General features: G+C 43.7%; 1 protein-coding gene across 2 annotated transcripts in view; it reads right to left on the bottom strand.

Moving 5' to 3' along the window:
• The window catches only part of NUSAP1 (nucleolar and spindle associated protein 1), a 72,733-nt gene that overhangs the window by 11,655 nt on the left and 42,400 nt on the right, over window positions 1-18,678 (bottom strand). For both annotated transcript variants that reach the window (XM_080807452.1, XM_080807451.1), the window contains 5 exons: window positions 15,312-15,380; window positions 9,151-9,324; window positions 8,283-8,439; window positions 4,138-4,239; window positions 261-370 (listed from right to left, as the gene is read on the bottom strand). In XM_080807452.1, coding sequence (XP_080663578.1) covers window positions 261-370; window positions 4,138-4,239; window positions 8,283-8,439; window positions 9,151-9,324; window positions 15,312-15,380 — 612 coding nt within the window. The remainder of the gene's footprint in view (window positions 1-260; window positions 371-4,137; window positions 4,240-8,282; window positions 8,440-9,150; window positions 9,325-15,311; window positions 15,381-18,678) is intronic.

The raw sequence follows: 18,678 nt of genomic DNA, 5'->3' as shown, positions 1-18,678 counted from the left end.
AGTCCCATTAAGAACATAATTTGGGGGGCTCCTGGGTGGCACATTAACTGAGCATATGACTCTTGGTTTCGGCTTAAGTCGTGATCTCCAAGTCCTGAGACCAGGCTCTGAGTTGGCTCCACGCTCAGCGCTGAGTCTGCTTGGGATTCTCTTTCCCTCTCCTTCTACCCCTCCTGCTTGTGCTTGTTCTCTTTCTCAAATAAACAAATCTTAAAACAACAACAACAACAAAAAAACCCCACATAATTTTATCAGCATACCTTCAGTTCATGAAATGCATTGTGTTCTTCAAAATTTTTCTTTTTTCTCTCAATATATTGATCGATGGACTCCATTTCCTTAAAACGAGCCTCATGAAGCTTCTTAAAGTCTAGAATGTTCCCCCAAATATAACAATTAATAACAAGACAAATCCATTTATTCACCTTTCCTTTGTCTTTCTGTTAACACTTATTCTCTTCTCTGCATCCCTGACATTCAACTTCAACATCATCTTTGCTAAAACTTTAATTTCAAATCTTTCAGTTTTTGTAAACTCAGAGACAAAGTATATTTACCTTATTAACTATTCAACGTATACTGCTCTCCTCTGTCCATTTCATCGCTAACTGACAACTTGGTTTAAGCCACAGAACAAGGAAAGACTAAGATTTTTCATCTCCCCTCACCAGTTAATCAAATGGCCTTTATGTAATCATAAATATAACATTTTACAATGCTTAGAAAGCTTTATACCAAGGATTGGCAAACCTTTTCTGTTAAGGGTCAGACAGTAAATATTTTATTTAGTCTTTGTGGCCACATATGGTATGATCTCTCTCTCTCTTTTTTTTAAATACAATCTTTTAAAACTAAAAAACATTCTTAGCTTAAGGGTTTTAAGACAGGCCAGGGCTGGCAGCAATTTGCCTGTCCCTGCTCTGTGCTATTCTGATTAAGAATATTCTTGAGGGGCCTAGCTGGTCAGTCGGAGGAGTGCGTGACTCTTGATCTTGCGGTTGTGGGTTCAAGCCCATGTTGGGTATAGAGATTACTTTAAAAAAATAAGAAATATAAAAAAATTTAAAAATTAAGATTCTAATTAACTATTAAGTATATATCTTTTTTTATATCTTTTTTTTTTTTAAGATTTTATTTATTTGACAGACAGAGACAACAAGTAGGCAGAGAGGCAGGCAGAGAGAAAGGGAGGAAGCAGGCTCCTTGCCGAGCAGAGAGCCCGACACGGGGCTCGATCCCAGGACCCCGAGACCATGACCTGAGCTGAAACCAGAGGCCTTAACCCACTGAGCCACCCAGGCGCCCCAAGTATATACATTTGTAATATGTGCTGAGCAGCATTCTAAGTACTATAAATACATAATACCTCAACATGCTATGTACTATGCAATAGAGAACAAGCAATTATACTTTTAGATATGGAATCCCTTAAACTTATAACTGAAAAAAAATTTAGGGGTGCCTGATTGGCTCAGTCAATTGACTCTTGATCTTGGGATCATGCATTAAAGCCCATTTTGAAGGTAGAGATTACTTAAAAAATTTTAAGAAACATAATTACAAGGTGGACATTGTATAAAGTACTTTATAGACACTCATTTGCAGAGATTTACTGACTACCTGCCATGTGCTAGGTGCTACGCTAGGTCATCAGAGATAGAAAACTAGTCTCAATCTATATATAAACATATATTGTTTTATGGCACTTTGAGATACTGGGTTTTTTGTTTCTTTTAACAAATTGAAGGTTTCTCCCAACCCTCTCAAGAGCCAGCTTTCTAACTGCACTGGCTCACTTCATGTCTCTGTATTACCTTTTGGTAATTACTGCAGAATTTTCAACTTTTTCATTATTGTTAAGTATTTGCTCTGGTGATCTGTGATCAGCGATCTTTGATTTTATTACCGTAATTGTTTTGGGGCACTGCAAGCAGTGCCCCGATGAGACCACAAACTTAAATGTTATGTGTTCGTCTGCTCCCACGGTGGCCTTGAGGTCTTCAGGTGAAATAGTCTCATTGCTGATACAGAGAAAGTCTGAGTGGCCTGGGTTAGATGACCAAATCAGCCACAGCGTTCCCTTACACCAAATCCTAATCCAGAGCAAGTCCCTAATGCCTTTCCATTCTGTGAAGGCTGAGGAAGTTGGGGAAGCTTCGGAAGAAAGGCTGGAAGCTAGCAGAGGTCAGTTCATGAGGTTCATGTCTCTCCCAGGACATAGAAGTACAAAGTGAAGCAGCAAATGTCGACGTAGGAGCTGCAGCACGTGAGCCAGGAGAGCTAGAGCAGTAATGGAGGCGGCGGCTGTATGAACACTAGAGTTTCAATGTAGCTGAGACAGCCTTCTATTTCCAGATGACATCTAGAACTGAAAGCTACAGAGAAGTCAATGTCCGGCTTCAAAGGACAGGCTGACTCTTGAGAGGGGCTAATGCAGCTGGTGACTTGAAGTTGAAGCCAATGCTTATTTACCGTCTGAAAATCCTAGTGCCCTTAAGAATTATATACCATACCTACTCTGCCTGTGCTATAGAAATCAAATAACAAAGCTTGGAATGCACATGTTTACAACATAATTTACTGAATATTTTAAGCCCAATGTTGAGATCTACTGCTCAGAAAACAGATTACTTTCAAAATATGGCTGCTCATTGACAATGCACCTGGTCACCCCAGGGCTCAGTGGGAGATATAGGAGATTAATGTTGTTTTCATGCTAACACAGCATCCCTTCTGCAGCCATGAATCAAGGAGTCATTTAGACTTTCAAGTCCTATTTGAGAAATAGACTTTGTAAGCTATAGCTGCCATGGACAGTAATTCCTCTGATGGGCCTGGGCAAAAGTGAAAACTTTCTGGAAATGGTGTGCCGTTTTAGATGCCATTAAGAATATTTGTGATTCATGTCAAGAAACCAAGGGGCGCCTGGGTGGCTCAGTCAGTTAAGTGTCTGCCTTCGGCTTGGGTCGTAATCTCAGGTCCTGGGATCGAGCCCCATATTGGGCTCTCTGCTCAGCAGGGAGTCTACCCCCCCCCCCCGCCTACTTGTGATCTCTGTCAAATAAATAAATAAAATCTTAAAAAAAGGAAAGAAAAGAAAAGAAAGAAACCAAAATATCAGCACAAATAGAAGTTTGGAAGGAGCTGATTCCAGCCCTCAAGGATGACTCTGAGGAGCTCAAGACTTTAGTGGAGGAAGTAACTACAGATGTGGTGGGAATAGCGAGAGAACTAGAACGAGAAGTGGAGCCTAAAGATGTGACTGACTTGGTGCTATCTCATGATACAACTCATGGATGAGGAGTTGCTTCTTACAGATGGGCAAAGATAGTGGTTTCTTGCGATGGAATCTACTCCTGGCAAAGATGCTGCGAAGACTGTTGAAATGACAACAAAGGGTTTAGAATATTCTAGAATATTTAGAATAAACTCAGTTGATAAAGCAGCAGCAGGGTTTGAGAAGATGGACTCCAGTTTTGGATGAAGTTCTACTGGGAGTAAAATGCTATCAACAGTACCGCACTCTATAGAGAAATCATTTGTTAAAGGAAGTCAGTGGTTGGGGCAAACTTCACTATGGCCTTGTTCTTAGAAACTGCCACAGCCACCCCGACCTTCAGCAACCACCATCCATCTCCCTTGTTCAGAGCCATCTACACTGAGGCAAGACCCTTGGCCAGCAAAAAGATGACCACTTTGCTGCAAGTTCACATGATGGCTAGCATTCTTTAGCAATGAATTATTTTTTAATTAAAATACGTGCACTGTTCTTTGAGACGTAACACTTATCACACACTTAACAAACTATAGTACAGCATAAAAAGAACTTTTCCATCCTGAGGACACAAACCAGTTGGATTCGCTTTACTGCAGTCACAGCTTTAGGCGGGGATCTGGAACTGGAGGGCCAACTTCATCGACCTGACAAAATAGGTATTATATGCATTCCCACTGGAAACTGAGGAAGTGGGTTTACCAAGGCTAAGAGGCCCCTGGTCTCAGAGCTAGAAAATGAGAGAAGATGGATGGCAGGCCCAATTCCAGCATTCAGGCCATCAGCTGTTCTTGCACACTGGGTATTCGGCGTTAGCCCAAAGGCGCCAGCTGTTACTTTGTTTCTGTGTGTGTAAAACTTACTTGGAGTTGTGCTTATAGTTCTTTTGCTTTTTCCAGGTTTGGAAAACCCATCTGTGTAGAGAGACTTCTTTCCTTCTGAAGGTACCTTCGAATCTTCATTACCTACATGGAAAGAAACAGAACTAATCAAAGATTTCGAAACAAGTTCTTCTGATTAAGAAATGTCTAGAAGCTGGGGGCGCCTGGCTGGCTCAGTCAGAGTGTACGAGTCTTGATCTCAGGGTTGTAATTTCAACTCCCATGCTGGGTGTAGAGATCACTAAAATAAATAAAGTTTAAAAGAAAAAAACAGGTCTTGGGATGCCTGGGTGGCTCAGTGGGTTAAAGCCTCTGCCTTCGGCTCAGGTCATGGGGATCATCCAGGGTCCTGGGATCGAGCCCCGCATCGGGCTCTCTGTTCAGCTGGGGGCCTGCTTCCCTTCCTCTCTCTCTACCTGCCTCTCTGCCTAATTGTGATCTGTGTCTGTCAAATAAACAAAATCTTAAAGAAAAAAAAAAAAGAAAAAAGGTCTAGAAGTTAACATGGCACTTTCATGTGATGGGATGTGTGCTAAGGTGGTGGGAAAAATGAGCATAAAGAAGGAGTTGTAGCATTACTACAATTTTAGCTCATACACTTCAAGTAGGAAGAAATTTTATGCTTCCTTGTATAGAAGTTATGTAAATAGACAGAAATTTAATGGGTGCCTGGGTAGCTCAGTGGGTTAAGCATCTGTCTTCAACTCTGGTTATGATCCCAGGGTCCTGGGATTGAGCCCTGATTGGCCTCCCTGCTCAGTGCTGAGTCTGCTTCTCCCTCTGCTCATGCTCTTTCTCAAATAATAATTTAAGAAAACTTTTTCAAAACTTTTGCTATGAACAGGTTATTGTAACTAGAACAGTAAAAATCCCACAATCCTGGGATGGCTGGCTGGTTCAATTGGTAGAGCGTGTGACTCTTGATCTCAGGGTTGTAAGTTCAATTCCCAAATTAGACAAATAGGCATAGAGATTTCTTAAAAATCAAATCTTAAAAACACACCCACAGGGGCGTCTGGGTGGCTCAGTGGGTTAAAGTGTCTGCCTTTGGCTCGGGTCATGGTCCCGGGGTCCTGGGATCGAGCCCCGTGTTGGGCTCTCTGCTCAACGGGGAGCTTGCTTCCTTCCTCTCTCTCTCTCTGCCTGCCTCTCTTGCCTACTTGTGATCTTTCCCTGTCAAATAAATAAACGAAATCTTAAAAAAAAAAAAACAAAAACCCACACACCCCCACAATCCCACCGACCTAAGAAACATCCTTACCCATGAGCATTTTGGCCTATTTCCTCAGGTCCTCCTCTTCCCTACTAGTTTTTATTCTTTAAATCCTGTTGAAATCAGGGTGTATGTATTGGCCATTTTCCCTTCACTTACGACCACATTCTGTTATCTTTTCCAACTTGAAGCAATCTACTTAAAAATATCCAAATGGATTTTCAAGAACTACTACGTATAATCACGTCCCTCAGTCGGGGAGGTTTCCCAGTGCGTCCATAAGACAACAAAGAGTGCCTGGGTAGGGCAGGAGGGCCTGCAGGGGCTTCTGCTTGGAGCTGGCCTCTAAAACCAGAAAGGTAACATTCCATGCACAACAGGATATTTATGGAGTCAGAGTCACTCCTCCCCAGATACTACAAATGGGGAAAAAAAAAAAAAGCTGCTTCACAAAGGGGAAACTTCTCAAGGTCATCACCTGTGAACAAGCCACCACCTGTGCCTTCTGGGAGCAGTGACTGAGGATTACCCTATGGGATCCTGCCCCACGTCCAGCATCTAAATCTAACCCTCAGCACTTACTAGACAAACCAAGGCCAAGGACCCAACAAAACTGGCCTGTATTAAAAAATGAAAACATCAAAAAAAAAAAAAAATCCTCAAAGACGAAGGAAGACTGAAGAATGTTCCAGATTAAAGTAGACTAAAGAGATATGACACTGAAATCCCAGAACCAAGATTTTCCTTTGCTTTAATGGGCATGACTAGAATAACTCACAAAACCTAAATGACGTCATCTCTAGAACAGAGTAGCAATTCTCGCACTTCTAGTCTCAGGATCGTGTTAGACTCTTAGAAATTATGAAGGACTCCCCCTATTTTTGTTTACATTCTATCAGTATGTGCCAGTAGATATTACAATTAAAACATTAAAAAATTGATACACTAAAAAATGTACTTGTTATAGGTTAACAAAAACATTTATGAAAAATGGCTAGAATTTCTAAGATCAAAATAGTGAGAAGATGGTATATTTTCACCATTTACCAAATGTCTGACTTAAAGACAGCTGGATTCTCTTATCTGCTTTTGCATACACTATATTATGATGTATTTTTTTGTTTGAAGTACATATGAAAACAAATCTTGCCACAAACAGGTGTTTGAAAGGGGAGAATACTGTAATATCAAGCCTTTTCAGAGAACAGTGAGTAGTCTTTTCTGATACAGTGCTAAGTACCACTTGACAAACAGTAGTTTCTTTTTTTTTTTTGCCCCCCCCCAAGATTTTATTTATTTATTTGACAGAGAGAGATCACAAGCAGGCAGAGAGGCAGGCAGAGAGAGAGAGGGGGAAGCAGGCTCCCCATTGAGCAGAGAGCCCAATGCGGGCCTCGATCCCAGGACCCTGAGATCATGACCCGAGCTGAAGGCAGAGTCTCAACCCACTGAGCCACCCAGGCACCCAACAGTAGTTTCTTAAAGGTTAGTTGCATACGTGGAATATGAACCCCTTCCAATGAGCTTTTTGTACTCCATACACTTGTACGAGAAAATCCTGTGTTTGTTTTATTTTAAGCTCTAGGCCCAACATGGGGCTTGAACTCACAATCCTGAGATCAAGAGCTGCATGTTTTACCAACTCAGCTCTCCATGCTCTTGAAACCAGGTCCTGCAGCTAAGTTTCCCTGACAAAATGATGGGGTGGATACTGGTAATTCCACCCCCACTTCTGACTCTTGGTCACATTTTTTTATATCTTGCTCTAAATCATGATTTTAAACTGGGCTTAGGAGGCATATGTATCTTAATTCCCCGTGGTGTTGATTAAAAAATTGCAGGCTTGGGGCGCCTGGATGGCTCAGTGGGTTAAGCCTCTGCCTTCGGCTCAGGTCATGATCCCAGGGTTCTGGGATTGAGCCCCGCATCGGGCTCTCTGCTCAGCAGGGAGCCTGCTTCCCCCTCTCTCTCTCTCTGCCTGCCTCTGTGCCTATTGTGATCTCTGTCAAATAAATAAATAAATAAAATCTTAAAAAAAAAAAATTGCAGGCTCCCAGTCTCAGTCAGAATCAGCAGCTCTACCTCCAGGAACTGTTGACATTTAGTAAGACAGTCCAAATTCTGGGGAAGGAGGAATGGATCAGCATTAGAAATTCTGCACATCACTGCATGGAGGCCATGGGACTGGGTCGCCTTCTCTCTCCCCCCTCCATCAGGCCCTGCCCTGGGGCGCAGACAGGGCTGCTACAGGGAAGTGAACATGAGATACCGCGCAGCAGGCAGGTTTCCCGGGCAAGGAACTCAAGAAGCCCCGGGTCCTGTTGGGTCTGGGGGAACTCAAGGTTTCTGGTCTCCTTGAAACAAACTTTTAGTTGACACAGTTTAGGGAAGAGGTTTTTAGAAGGTTAGAAACTAAGGAAAGTATACATTTACCAAAATAAAAGCACTCGCCCCCCCCAACAAAGGGAGACTCTGCGGCTCCTCTTCAGGAGTCGTCGGGGAGCAGCATGCACGCAGCTCTGTGCACTGGTGTCTGGAACAGGCCTGAAGGAGCTGGTGGGGAGGAGGAGAGCCCACATTCTATTTGCATAGATATCAACTTGCCTAAACTTTCCAGCTACCACTATTACCCTGGTTTTTCCACAACAGTACTGAAGAGGACTTGATGGTCGACTGTGTTTAGTTTCCACTTCTGCTGTCACTGTAGAACACTTAGTTTTACAGCATGATGTTCTGGTTTGAACTGTGTTCTTCAGAACGGTATGTGGAAGTCTTAACCTTTAGCAACCCTGACAGGACCTGAGGACAAAGCATCTGGTTTGGGGTACTTTGTTAGGGCAGTCCTAGGAAATGAATACACAGGGGTATCCCTGGAATCTCAGGCTTTCATTTTGGTTTTCCTTATTTGGCATACCATTTCTTCTTCTTTTTCCTGAGGAAACGGCATTCTCCTCTCCTTGGCTCTCATCTGGTGGTGAAGGCACTTCCGCAACTGTTCTGAGATCCTGGTGTTCCTGCTTCTCTTGATTCTGGAATTCAGTGTGGTCACTTACTTTTATCTCTGAATGATCCTGCCACAAATGTTAAAAGGGAAGAAAGGATTTAAATGATGAAAAGTCACCATTGCCTTCCAAAGATCGACACCCACATTAGAAAGGGGCTAAAGGAAGAAAAGCAGGAGAGAATTAGATTTCTGAGTGGCAGAGCTAGGAAGAGGACCTACTAGGGCCCACTGAAAAGCTTCAATAGCAAGATAAGCTCTCCTAGGGGTAAATGGATAGTCTAAAGGCTGAGGGACTCTATGGGGCTAGAAAATAAAAATTAGGACTATGTCCTGTAAAGTTACATTTGAATGAGAGGATAAAAAGTAAAATCAGAGTCTTCTCCAAGCAACTGAGGGAAGGCTCTGGCTAATCCCAGGACCATTCTGCTGAATGACCAACAGAAGAGTGATCACTAGGTCTGAGTCCAGTTGAAAAAAAATCTTACTAATGTTGGTTTCTCTTTCCTTCTTACCAGCCCTCACTTAGGGGAGCACTTCCCTCACTTTCATATTTACTCAACCCATATTGAATTTGTGCTTACTCCTCAGTGAGTACTTCCCATGTGCCAGCACCCAGGGTGTGACGACCTGTCTAGACTTGGGTCTGTGTTTTCACAGAGCTCATAGCACACAGAATTTACAACCGTTTGGTATCATAAGGAAATTCAAAGAGAAAGTTTCCTAAGAATATACCAATTTTAGCACAGGTGGTGGTCAGAATTTGCACACGTCCATTCACCTGGGTGTCAGGGTTCCTGAGGACTGTCCTGCACCTTCTCCTGGTTTTGGTGCCATGACCAAGCGGCTCCCTCTCAGTTTGTTCCTGGCCATGGCTCTGTAGCTCAGCCTCCTCACAGGACGATGCAGAGATCTGACTTCCATCGTGGAAAGAAAGACATTCATCTGCCACATCCTATTTTTAGAGTTACAGTGTTCAGGAAGAATCAGAATTTAAACTGAATAGAAAACATATTTTCAAAAGGTAATTTTTAAACGCTCTTATACTAAAGTATAGGCCAGGACACGAATTTGAGAGCCTTTGGAAAGAAACAATCAGGGACGCCTGGGTGGCTCAGTAGGTTAGGCGTCTGCCTTCAGCTCAGGTCAAGATCCGAGGGTCTTGAGATCGAGTCCTGCGTTGGGCTCCCTGCTCAGTGGGGAGCCTGCTTCTCCTTCTGCCTGCTGCTCTCCCTGCTTGCACTCTTTCTCTCTGACAAATAAAATTATTTTGTTTTTTTTTTAAGATTTTATTTATTTGGGTGCCTTGGTGGCTCAGTGGGTTAAGCCTCTGCCTTCGGCTTCGGTCATGATCTCAGGATCCTGGGATCGAGCCCCGCATCGGGCTCCTTGTTCAGTAGGGAGTCTGCTTCCCCGCCCCCCCTTCCCCACCGCCTGCCTCTCTGCCTACTTGTGATCTCTCTCTGTCAAATAAATAAACAAAATCTTAAAAAAAAAAATTTATTTATTTGACAGAGAGAGACAATGAGAGAGGGAACACAAGCGTGGGGAGTGGGAGAAGGAGAAGCAGGCTTCCCACTGAGCAGGGAGCCCGATGCAGGACTCAATCCCAGGATCCCGGGATCATGACCTGAGCCAAAGACAGATGCTTAATGACTGAGCCACCCAGGTGCCCCCAAAAATAAAATCTTAAAAAGAAAAAACGATCACACTTAATAACCCCAGCTTAAAAACTAGGCTAGGAAAGAACTCAAAGTTTTCTTAATATGAGTAAGTAAGCAAATTAGCATTAATTTTCTTTTGAATATACACAAAGCAGAGTACTAGGCAGTATGCTCCAATAAGTACAGCTAATATCACAACTTCATGGGTTATCTCACTTATTCCTCAAAGCCAATAAGATATGCACTAACAAAAAAAAAAAAAAAAAAAAGATATGCACTAACATTGGGGGGCCTGGGTGGCTCAGTGGGTTAAAGCCTCGGCCTTCAGCTCAGGTCATGATCCCAGGGTCCTGGGATCAAGCCCCGCATCGGGCTCTCTGCTGAGCAGGGAGCCTCCTTCCCCCTCTCTCTCTGCCTACTTGTGATCTCTCTCTCTCTGTCAAATAAATAAATAATCTTAAAAATTAAAAAAATATATATATATATATATAAAAAAGATATGCACTAACATTATCCCCAGTTCACAGAGAGGCAAATTGAGGCTTAGAGAGTCTAAAGTAACTTGTCCAAGGCCAGAATAAGGGAGTAAGGTAAGAATGACACCTGTACTAACAGAAACTAAAAGTGCTCCATTATTAGAACAGAGTGGTACAAGGATCAGATTATCCCAAATAGACTTGCTTATGTAAGAAGACATTGTTTGATAATAGTTGCACTTCATAATAATGGGGGGGAAGACTAGATTCATGATTCAACACATGATGCAGAGAAAATTAACTGCTTATCTTTTTGGTAGGGGGAGGGAAATGAAACTTGTTTTTTCACACACAAATGCAATCTAGATGGGTCAGAGGTTTTTTTTTTTAAGATTTTATTTATTCACTTCAGATACAGAAAGATCATGAGCAGGAGGAGAGGCAGAGGCAGAGGGAGAAGCAGGCTCCTCGCTAAGCAGGGAGCTCAATGTGGGGCTTGATCCCAGGAACCAGAGATCATGACTTGGGCCAAAGGCAGATGCTTAACCGACTGAGCTACCCAGATGCCCCTGGGTAAAAGATTTAAATGTAAAAATGAAACTATGGGAGCACTAGGAAAAAAAAAAGTAAGTGAGAAATGATCATGAGTATGAGGAAGGCCTGTCTTCAGCGCATTCTCTTACCTACACAGTATAAAGGAGAGGTTTGATTTGCTTTTGGTGTTTTTGTTTTTACACTAAATTCTAATCAGGAGCTGATCTGAAATACACCTGTGGCTAAAAAAAATAAAGTAGTACTGAAGAGATTCTAACGGAAAGCAGTTGCTTCTCCACCCCAGCCCTCCCATTTCTAGGGCTTCCTTCGCTTTAGGTGGTCACTTACGGATCACTCGGGGTTTGCCGGGGCGGGGGAGACTATGCATTTGTGGCTGCAGCAGCTGTTTTCAGTGCTACATGGGCTACAGTTTAGCTCACTGGTCCCACGCTCCTCTCCCATCTTCCTCCCGAGAGCACTGTACCCCTTCACTCTATTACCTTTGCTCCCCTAAGGACTCTGAAACCTTTATATCTTGTCCCACACCTACACAAAGCCTCCTGTGAAATCTCAGTACAGAATCCTTATACTTCCCTTCACCTCTTGTCCTCCTTTTTTCTCTCAATGTCATCTATTGTCTAACTTGTTAACATTTATAGCTTGTTATATAACCTTAATTGAATCATCTGTGCCGTGTCTGTGTAGCTTGATTCTAGTTGATAAATCATTTAGTTCTTGAAAGGCATTTTTTTTCTTAGAGCTTTTTGTTTGTTTTCTCGGTCATCTGGGTCTCCTTTAGGGTCCTCTTGTTATTTATCTTCAGCTCTCTTCCACTGCAGGCTTCCCCTCAAATGTCTGGTGACTATTGGCTGTCTATCCTATTTCAAAAAAATAAGGCAGACCTCATCAGAGGCTTGGATGTGTGGCAGGGCCTTATCTGGCAGGACCTGATCCAGTAGGGTCCTTACTCGAGGAGGAGGCTTTTATGCAAGGGAACCACTGAATGCCAGAAGCCGGAGCTTGATGCCATCAAATTTCCTTGCAGAGAGGCCTTCCAATATTCTACCTGGTCCTGACACCTGGTGCTCTGCGTGCGGCAGTGGTGGCTAGAGTGCTTTGTATCCTATTTTTACTCCACTGCACGGGGCTGCCTGGACCCCACCCTCAGAGCTGACTGAGTGGGCCTGGAGTATGAGAAGTTCTATCTACCACTATTTGTAAAAATCTCCTCAAATGATTCACCCATATGTCCTGTAATAAGAACCACAATATAAAATAAACGTGGAAGTCCAAGAATAAGGAGGCTTAGAGAACAGAACGGCAGATTTTAGACAGAGGTAAAATATTGCAGAAGTGACACAGTTACAAGTGATGCAAGGTCTAGGATGAAGAATGGCAAGGAAAGGTACAGGAGCTAAGGAACGAGAAGAGCGTGCTACAGCACACCGAGCTGCACCTGTGAACTCACTGCAGGTGACAGGTGAAAACAGGTACACATCAATTCAAAGGTGGGGATACAGGAGAGGAGAAAGATGCTATCTGGATCCTGCTTCCCAACTTCCTGGAGAGGCATGGTGAAGAAAAAGAAGCTGCTTCCACTATACAAGCAACACCCTTAGGTTACTCGTACCGTTGGACTACAGGGACACTTAAAGTGTTTATATAGCCCTCCCGCAGGGACTCCCTATTAGCAGAGGGCAGGACAGGTCCAGAACTGTCCTGTTTAGATGTCTGTTAGCACAGTCCTGGACATTGCTAGTTTTAATCCCATGCACCTTAAATACAGGCTAGTCTGGGAGGCAGACAGTGATCAGGGAGGAGGTGTTCATTCCCAATGCACCGTGATGCACCTGTAACAGACTTGACTAACTCCGAGACTGACGGAGGACCCCTAGTTCAGACAAGGCAGTCCTTGGAACACAGCCAGACGAACCCACATACCAAGCTGCTCCAACTCCTACAGTTAAGGCTGACCCGCAGTGCAAGAATAAAACTTCCATAAGGTGTGATGTCCCACTCACTCAGATAGGACCAACACCTGTGCATCCCCTACGGGAGGATTTGGGGGGTCTGGAAGTTTACACATCTGTCATTGGTAGCATCAATGATCTCTTTGCTGTGCACTTGGGCTGTGTTGACTCCCCCTGCAGCCTTAGAAAAACCAACTCTTTTTTGTATCAGATCTTCCCATCTAAGCTCACTATTGAGGGGCACTTGGGTGGCTCAGTTGTTTGAGCGGTCGGCTCTCCATTTCAGCTCAGGTCACAATCTCGGGGCCCTGGGACTGAGTGCTGCTTATTGGGGAATCTGCTTAAGGATTCTCTTTCCCCATCTCTAACTCACCCCCTGCACACGCTTATGCACACATTTCTCCCTAAAATTAAATAAGTCTTTAAGCTCCTTTTTTTTTTTTTTTTTAAAGATTTTGAGAGAGAGACCGCATGAGCGAGGGAGCACAAGCCAGGGGTGGGGAGTACAGAAGGAGAGGGAGAAACAGACTCCCCACTGAAAGGGAAGGCTGATGTGGGGATCGATTGCAGGACCCTGGGATTATGATCCCAGCCGAAGGCAGACGCTTAACTGGCTGAGCCACCCAGGCGCCCTAAGCTTACTATTTACAGATCCAACACCTCTATCTGACTGAATTTGGACTATCATCATGCTTTTGTGAAATTTTTTCAAAACGGAATGGCCCCTGAGATGTTAAATTTGAAATATGATAGATAGGGGATGATTTTACTATATTAACTACTAATTAACTATTAATTACTCTATTAACTACCATCCAAACTAAAATCTTGATTTCCAATGGCACTAATCACCTTTTTTAAAAAATTCATTTGAGAGAGATACAGAGACAGAGAGAGCACAAGCAGGGGGAGAGGCAGAAGCAGATTCCCGCTGAGCAGTGAACCCGACGTGAGGCTCGATCCCAGGACCTGCAGATCATGACCTGAGCTGAAGACAGACACTTAACCATCTGAGCCACCCAGGTGCTCCTTAATCATGTATTTTTTTTTTTTTAACATTTATTTATTTGACAGATGGAGATCACAACAGGCAGAGAGGCAGGCAGAGAGAGAGAGGAGGAAGCAGGCTCCCTGCTGAGCAGAGAGCCCGACTCGGGGCTCAATCCCAGGACCCTGGGATCATGACCTGAGCCGAAGGCAGAGGCTTTAACCCACTGAGCCACCTAGGCGCCTCTTAATGATGTATTCTTAATCATTAAGAGAGTTATATATAAAAAGAGAGATGGAGATTAGTTGATGTAAAATCTTAAAGCTAGAATTCAAAATTGATCCTTTTTTGTTGTCTATTTTAAGTTAATTAAACCTGGAATCACAAGAATTTTGCCGTACATTTTTTATTTTTACTTATGTTTATTTTTTAAGTAGGTTCCACACCCAGCATGAAGCCCAGTGCAGGGCTTGGAAACATGACCCTGGGATGAAGACCTCAGCTGAGATCAAGACCTGGATGCTCAACTGACTGAGCCACCCAGGCACCCCAAAAGAATTTTGAGTATTAGCAGTTTTAAATGTTTATAACTTGGAATATAAAGATGATAAAGACAGGGGGAGGTAGCAGCTAGATTCTCAATTCATATTTACATTTATCTCCATTTCCAGATAGATAATGAATGCTCTTCAAAGCACAGGGCCTTAAGGCCTTTCTGGATTTTCCTCTCTTTCAAGTTTAGAATCCTCACCCTAACTCAGCATCTGTGGACTAGGTCAGGCCCTGTCAAAACCTTCGGTCTGAGGCAGCCATGACAGCCCCTCTCCCACCACTCTGGTTTCTGGGGCATGACAAGCCACTCTCACAGGCCCTACTTCATTTCGTTTTCGTAACATTCAATTCAGTAGAGCAGGTACTGTCTCCATTGTAAAGAATAGGAAACTAAGAATAAACGCATCTCAGTTTTCCAAGATCACATAAGAAGAAATGACAGAACTGCTACTTAACACGGATTTTTTGGGCTTCAAATCCTGTTCCTTCCTTGCTCATACCAGGCTAGCTCTTGTAAGGTTTGGCAACTAGTAATTCACAACCTTTGCATTTTTATGAGAACATCTTATTCAGCAGGTTACTCACTACTAGGCAGTTTTTTTTTTTTAATAGCAAATAGTTATTATCAAAGGATTTATTATTACTTAAAATGATCTCCTTGGGGATAAATAGCACGTCATCACTGGTTGTGTTTACTGCTCATTAATTAAATATAATTGTCTTAGTATTTAACAGGTGGTAAAAAAAATATTACTTACCTGATTCTCATTTTCTTTTTTTGCCTCATGTTTAAGGTGGGCTTTCAAGGCTTTTAACAACTTGTCTGCCTGCAGGAGAGTTCAAGACTTTATCAGTAGGGCCAAAAAACAAGTAAGCAAAAAAGGTTATTAACTTTCCCATTTTTGAGGATAATTATTCTCCTGTTCTAGTATTCCTCAAATGTCCTCTGGGCAGGCTCTGGAATAGAAGATGACCAAGCCAGAGTTGGCCCCACCCAGTTTTCACAGAAGAATGGGGAAGTGAGACAGGTTAAGAGGCAATGACAACAGATACCCTGGGCTAAGCTCCAACATGAGGATACCCAGGCTGTTGTGCACGAGACAGCTGGGATAGACTTGAGCAGGTAACTGGACACACCAGTTCTAAGATGAAGACATGATGTTTGCAACTGCTGAGGTCTGAAGGATAAACGGGACAAAGGTGACCACAGGGAAGGGGTAAATTGTCTGGGAAGGAAAGAAGGAGGGTGGAGTTTGGGGAACTCAAGTTCAGTGTGGCTGGAGCATGGAGCTGCTCAGGGAAGGGGAGGAAGACGCTGGAGAAAGTGCGCAGGGGCCAATCCTGCCAGGCCTTGTAAGCCTGTTAATCGTAGGAGCTTTACCCGCAAAGGGCAGCGTTGGAAGAGTCCAGCAGTGCCAGACAGTGACCGGTTCTGCATTCCTCAGAATGATCACTCCAGCAGGACCACGTGCAGGATACACTGGATGGCAGAAAGGCAGAAGCCAGCAAAGCAGCTGGGAGCCCAGGAGAGGAAACCAGGAAGGACTATGGCCTGAGCTAGAGCAGGACTAAGGCAATAGTGACAGATTCAAAACGTTTTTAGGAAGTAAAGTCAGTACGAAGACAGGGGTTGAGGAACATTGAAACTATATTACACCCAGCTCCTGGCTTGGGCAGCTGATGTAACATGGTGGGGATCTCTCAGACCAGGAATTCCAAACACAGGCAGGCTTGGGGGGTGGTGTGGTGGGAGGATGGTTCCAGGTCCCTGGGGGAAGGGACTCCTAGTTTCTCTTCTCACCCTGAGAAACCTTCCCTTCCTGAGAAATACTAATCTGATTGATTAGTTTCTTGGGCTTTTGAAAGGTCAAGCATATTGGTTGGGTTGTCTTTTCCTCCTCTTCCACTCAGGAAGCTGAGAACCAGATATTTCCTTCTCAGTGTGGGTCCAGCGACCACAGCTCATACCATTTATCTTTGACCATGTGTCCAGGAGAGAATGGCAGGGATCCGGATTTGGTTTGGGGCTTTAGGGGACATGAGAGGCTGTGCTTAGGGTGTGAAGCCCATCCCCCAGCCGGTTTACCAGTATGCCCTGTGTCAAGGTCTCAGGCACCATACCAGCTAGAATAAAGTGGTTTTTATTTTCTACTGCTGTTGCTCCTTGAATGTCTCTTGGGGCCTTCTCCATGAAGGGGGTCATTGGTAGGGCAGAATTCAGGCACTCTTGGTTCTTCAATCATCTTTTCCACCAACCACTTCACTGAGGTATGATCGACCTACAAACAGCTACAGACATCTAATATACACAATGGCATGTGTTTGGTGATAAATATATACCCATGAAACCATTACCACTGTCATAATCTTCTCTGTTAGCAACAGTTTCCTACCACCCCCTCTGCGTTTTGTCTTTTGTTTGTTTGTTTGGTTTTAAGAACCCTTCATGTAAGACGATAGCACATTTTTAAGTAGACCATACAGTAATGTTAATCATAGGCTCTATATTGTACAGGTTTCCAGACTTAAAATACCACAAAAACCTCATCAGACACGTGACAATGATGAAAGAAGGTGCCCGTGACAGAGCCAGGTGAGGGCATTTATCAGGTTCAATGCTCTGGGTGAGGCTCATGAGGGCCAAGCAGGAGGTACAGGTTTTAGGATCAGCAGGTCAATAAGCACTGATCACACTGCACACAGTTCCAGGCACAGGAGAGACAGTGATGAGCCAAAGACACAAGGTCTCCACTCTCTAGGAACCTCCCGTGGTGGGCTAGTCTGTTAACGAAGCTCAAAAAATGATAGGATATCAGGGGCTACCAGAAAATTAACCTGGGGACTGGAGGAGGGTGCTCCCTGAGTTAGGAGGGTCAGGAAAGGCCTCTCAGAGGTGGTGACTTTTCAATGGAGATGGGAACACGAAGAAGCAGCAGGCCAAGATGTAGGGAAGAGCATTCCAAGAAGAGGGTGCACCAAGGCCTGAGGTGGGCTGGTGAACTGGAAGGACAGAAGGAAGCCAGTGTTGTGGAGCATGGTGACGGATGCTGCTTCGGGCTCCCTGCTCAGTGGGGAGTCTGATTCTCCCTCCCGCCTCTGCCTCTCTCCCCTGTGCATGCTCTGTCTCAAATTAAAACAAACAAAAAAAAACCTTTAAAGAAATGTCAAGTCCATAGGAAAGTTGAAATAGTATAATAAACACTTTTATCCTCCCCACCTAGATTCAGCAATCATTAACACAGTCTCATAGTTGCTCTATAGTAATGTATTTCTTGCCAACTTATTTGAAAATAAGTTCCAGCCAACACGATACTTTCCCACTAAATACATCAGCCTCATCTCCCAAAAACAAGGGGTTGTTTTCTTACATAACCTCTAATACGTTATCATACCCAGGAAATATATTAATTTCCTAAAATCCTCTGATATGTAGCCCACAATCAAATTTCCTCAATTGCCTCAATTTTTAGCTGTTTTCTTTTTAAAAAAAATTCCCCTTCAAATCAGGATCAAACATTACATTTGTAGGAGTCTGGATTTTATTTTAGGTGTGGGGCAAGTCAATGGGGGACACCGAGCAGAAACAGTGGTGCATTCAACGTTTCAAATATTGCCAAGAGTAGAGGCGGGAGAGCCGCAGACAGGCTGTGGCCTAGGTCTGCAGCACTGGTGATGGTAAGCAGAGATCAGATTTCAGGAGTGAAAGTGGTTTAAGCAAATAAGGAAGATTCAAGCCTGCCAAATAGCAGGGTTGGACAGAGATGTATCACAAGCTTTGGAAGATGCAGAGGTTTGTGGCCTTGGTAAGAGCCGTTTCAGTGGAAAAGAACAGAGAAATTGAGCCGAAGATGAAGGACAAGTAGTCAGGAGAGGTTTCTGTTGTTGTTGTTGTTTTTGTTTTTGTTTTTTTAAGATGGGGACTATTAAGACTTGATAGCATCCTTTAGGGAATTGAGCCAGCTGAGCAGGAGAAATTGATGTAGGGGAGGAGCTAAGTGCAGGTGCGCAAGCCCCAGAGGCGGGAACAAGGATCCCTGGCACAAATGGCTAGGCTGCCCTCAGAAGAACATAAAGTACAATGGGACAGCTGGGGGATGGCCTGAGGGTTTGATGGTGGAAAGATGA

This window comes from Martes martes (genome assembly GCF_963455335.1).
Source record: "Martes martes genome assembly, chromosome: 7".
Lineage (NCBI taxonomy): Eukaryota > Metazoa > Chordata > Mammalia > Carnivora > Mustelidae > Martes > Martes martes.
This window is presented reverse-complemented; position numbering and strand designations above follow the sequence as displayed.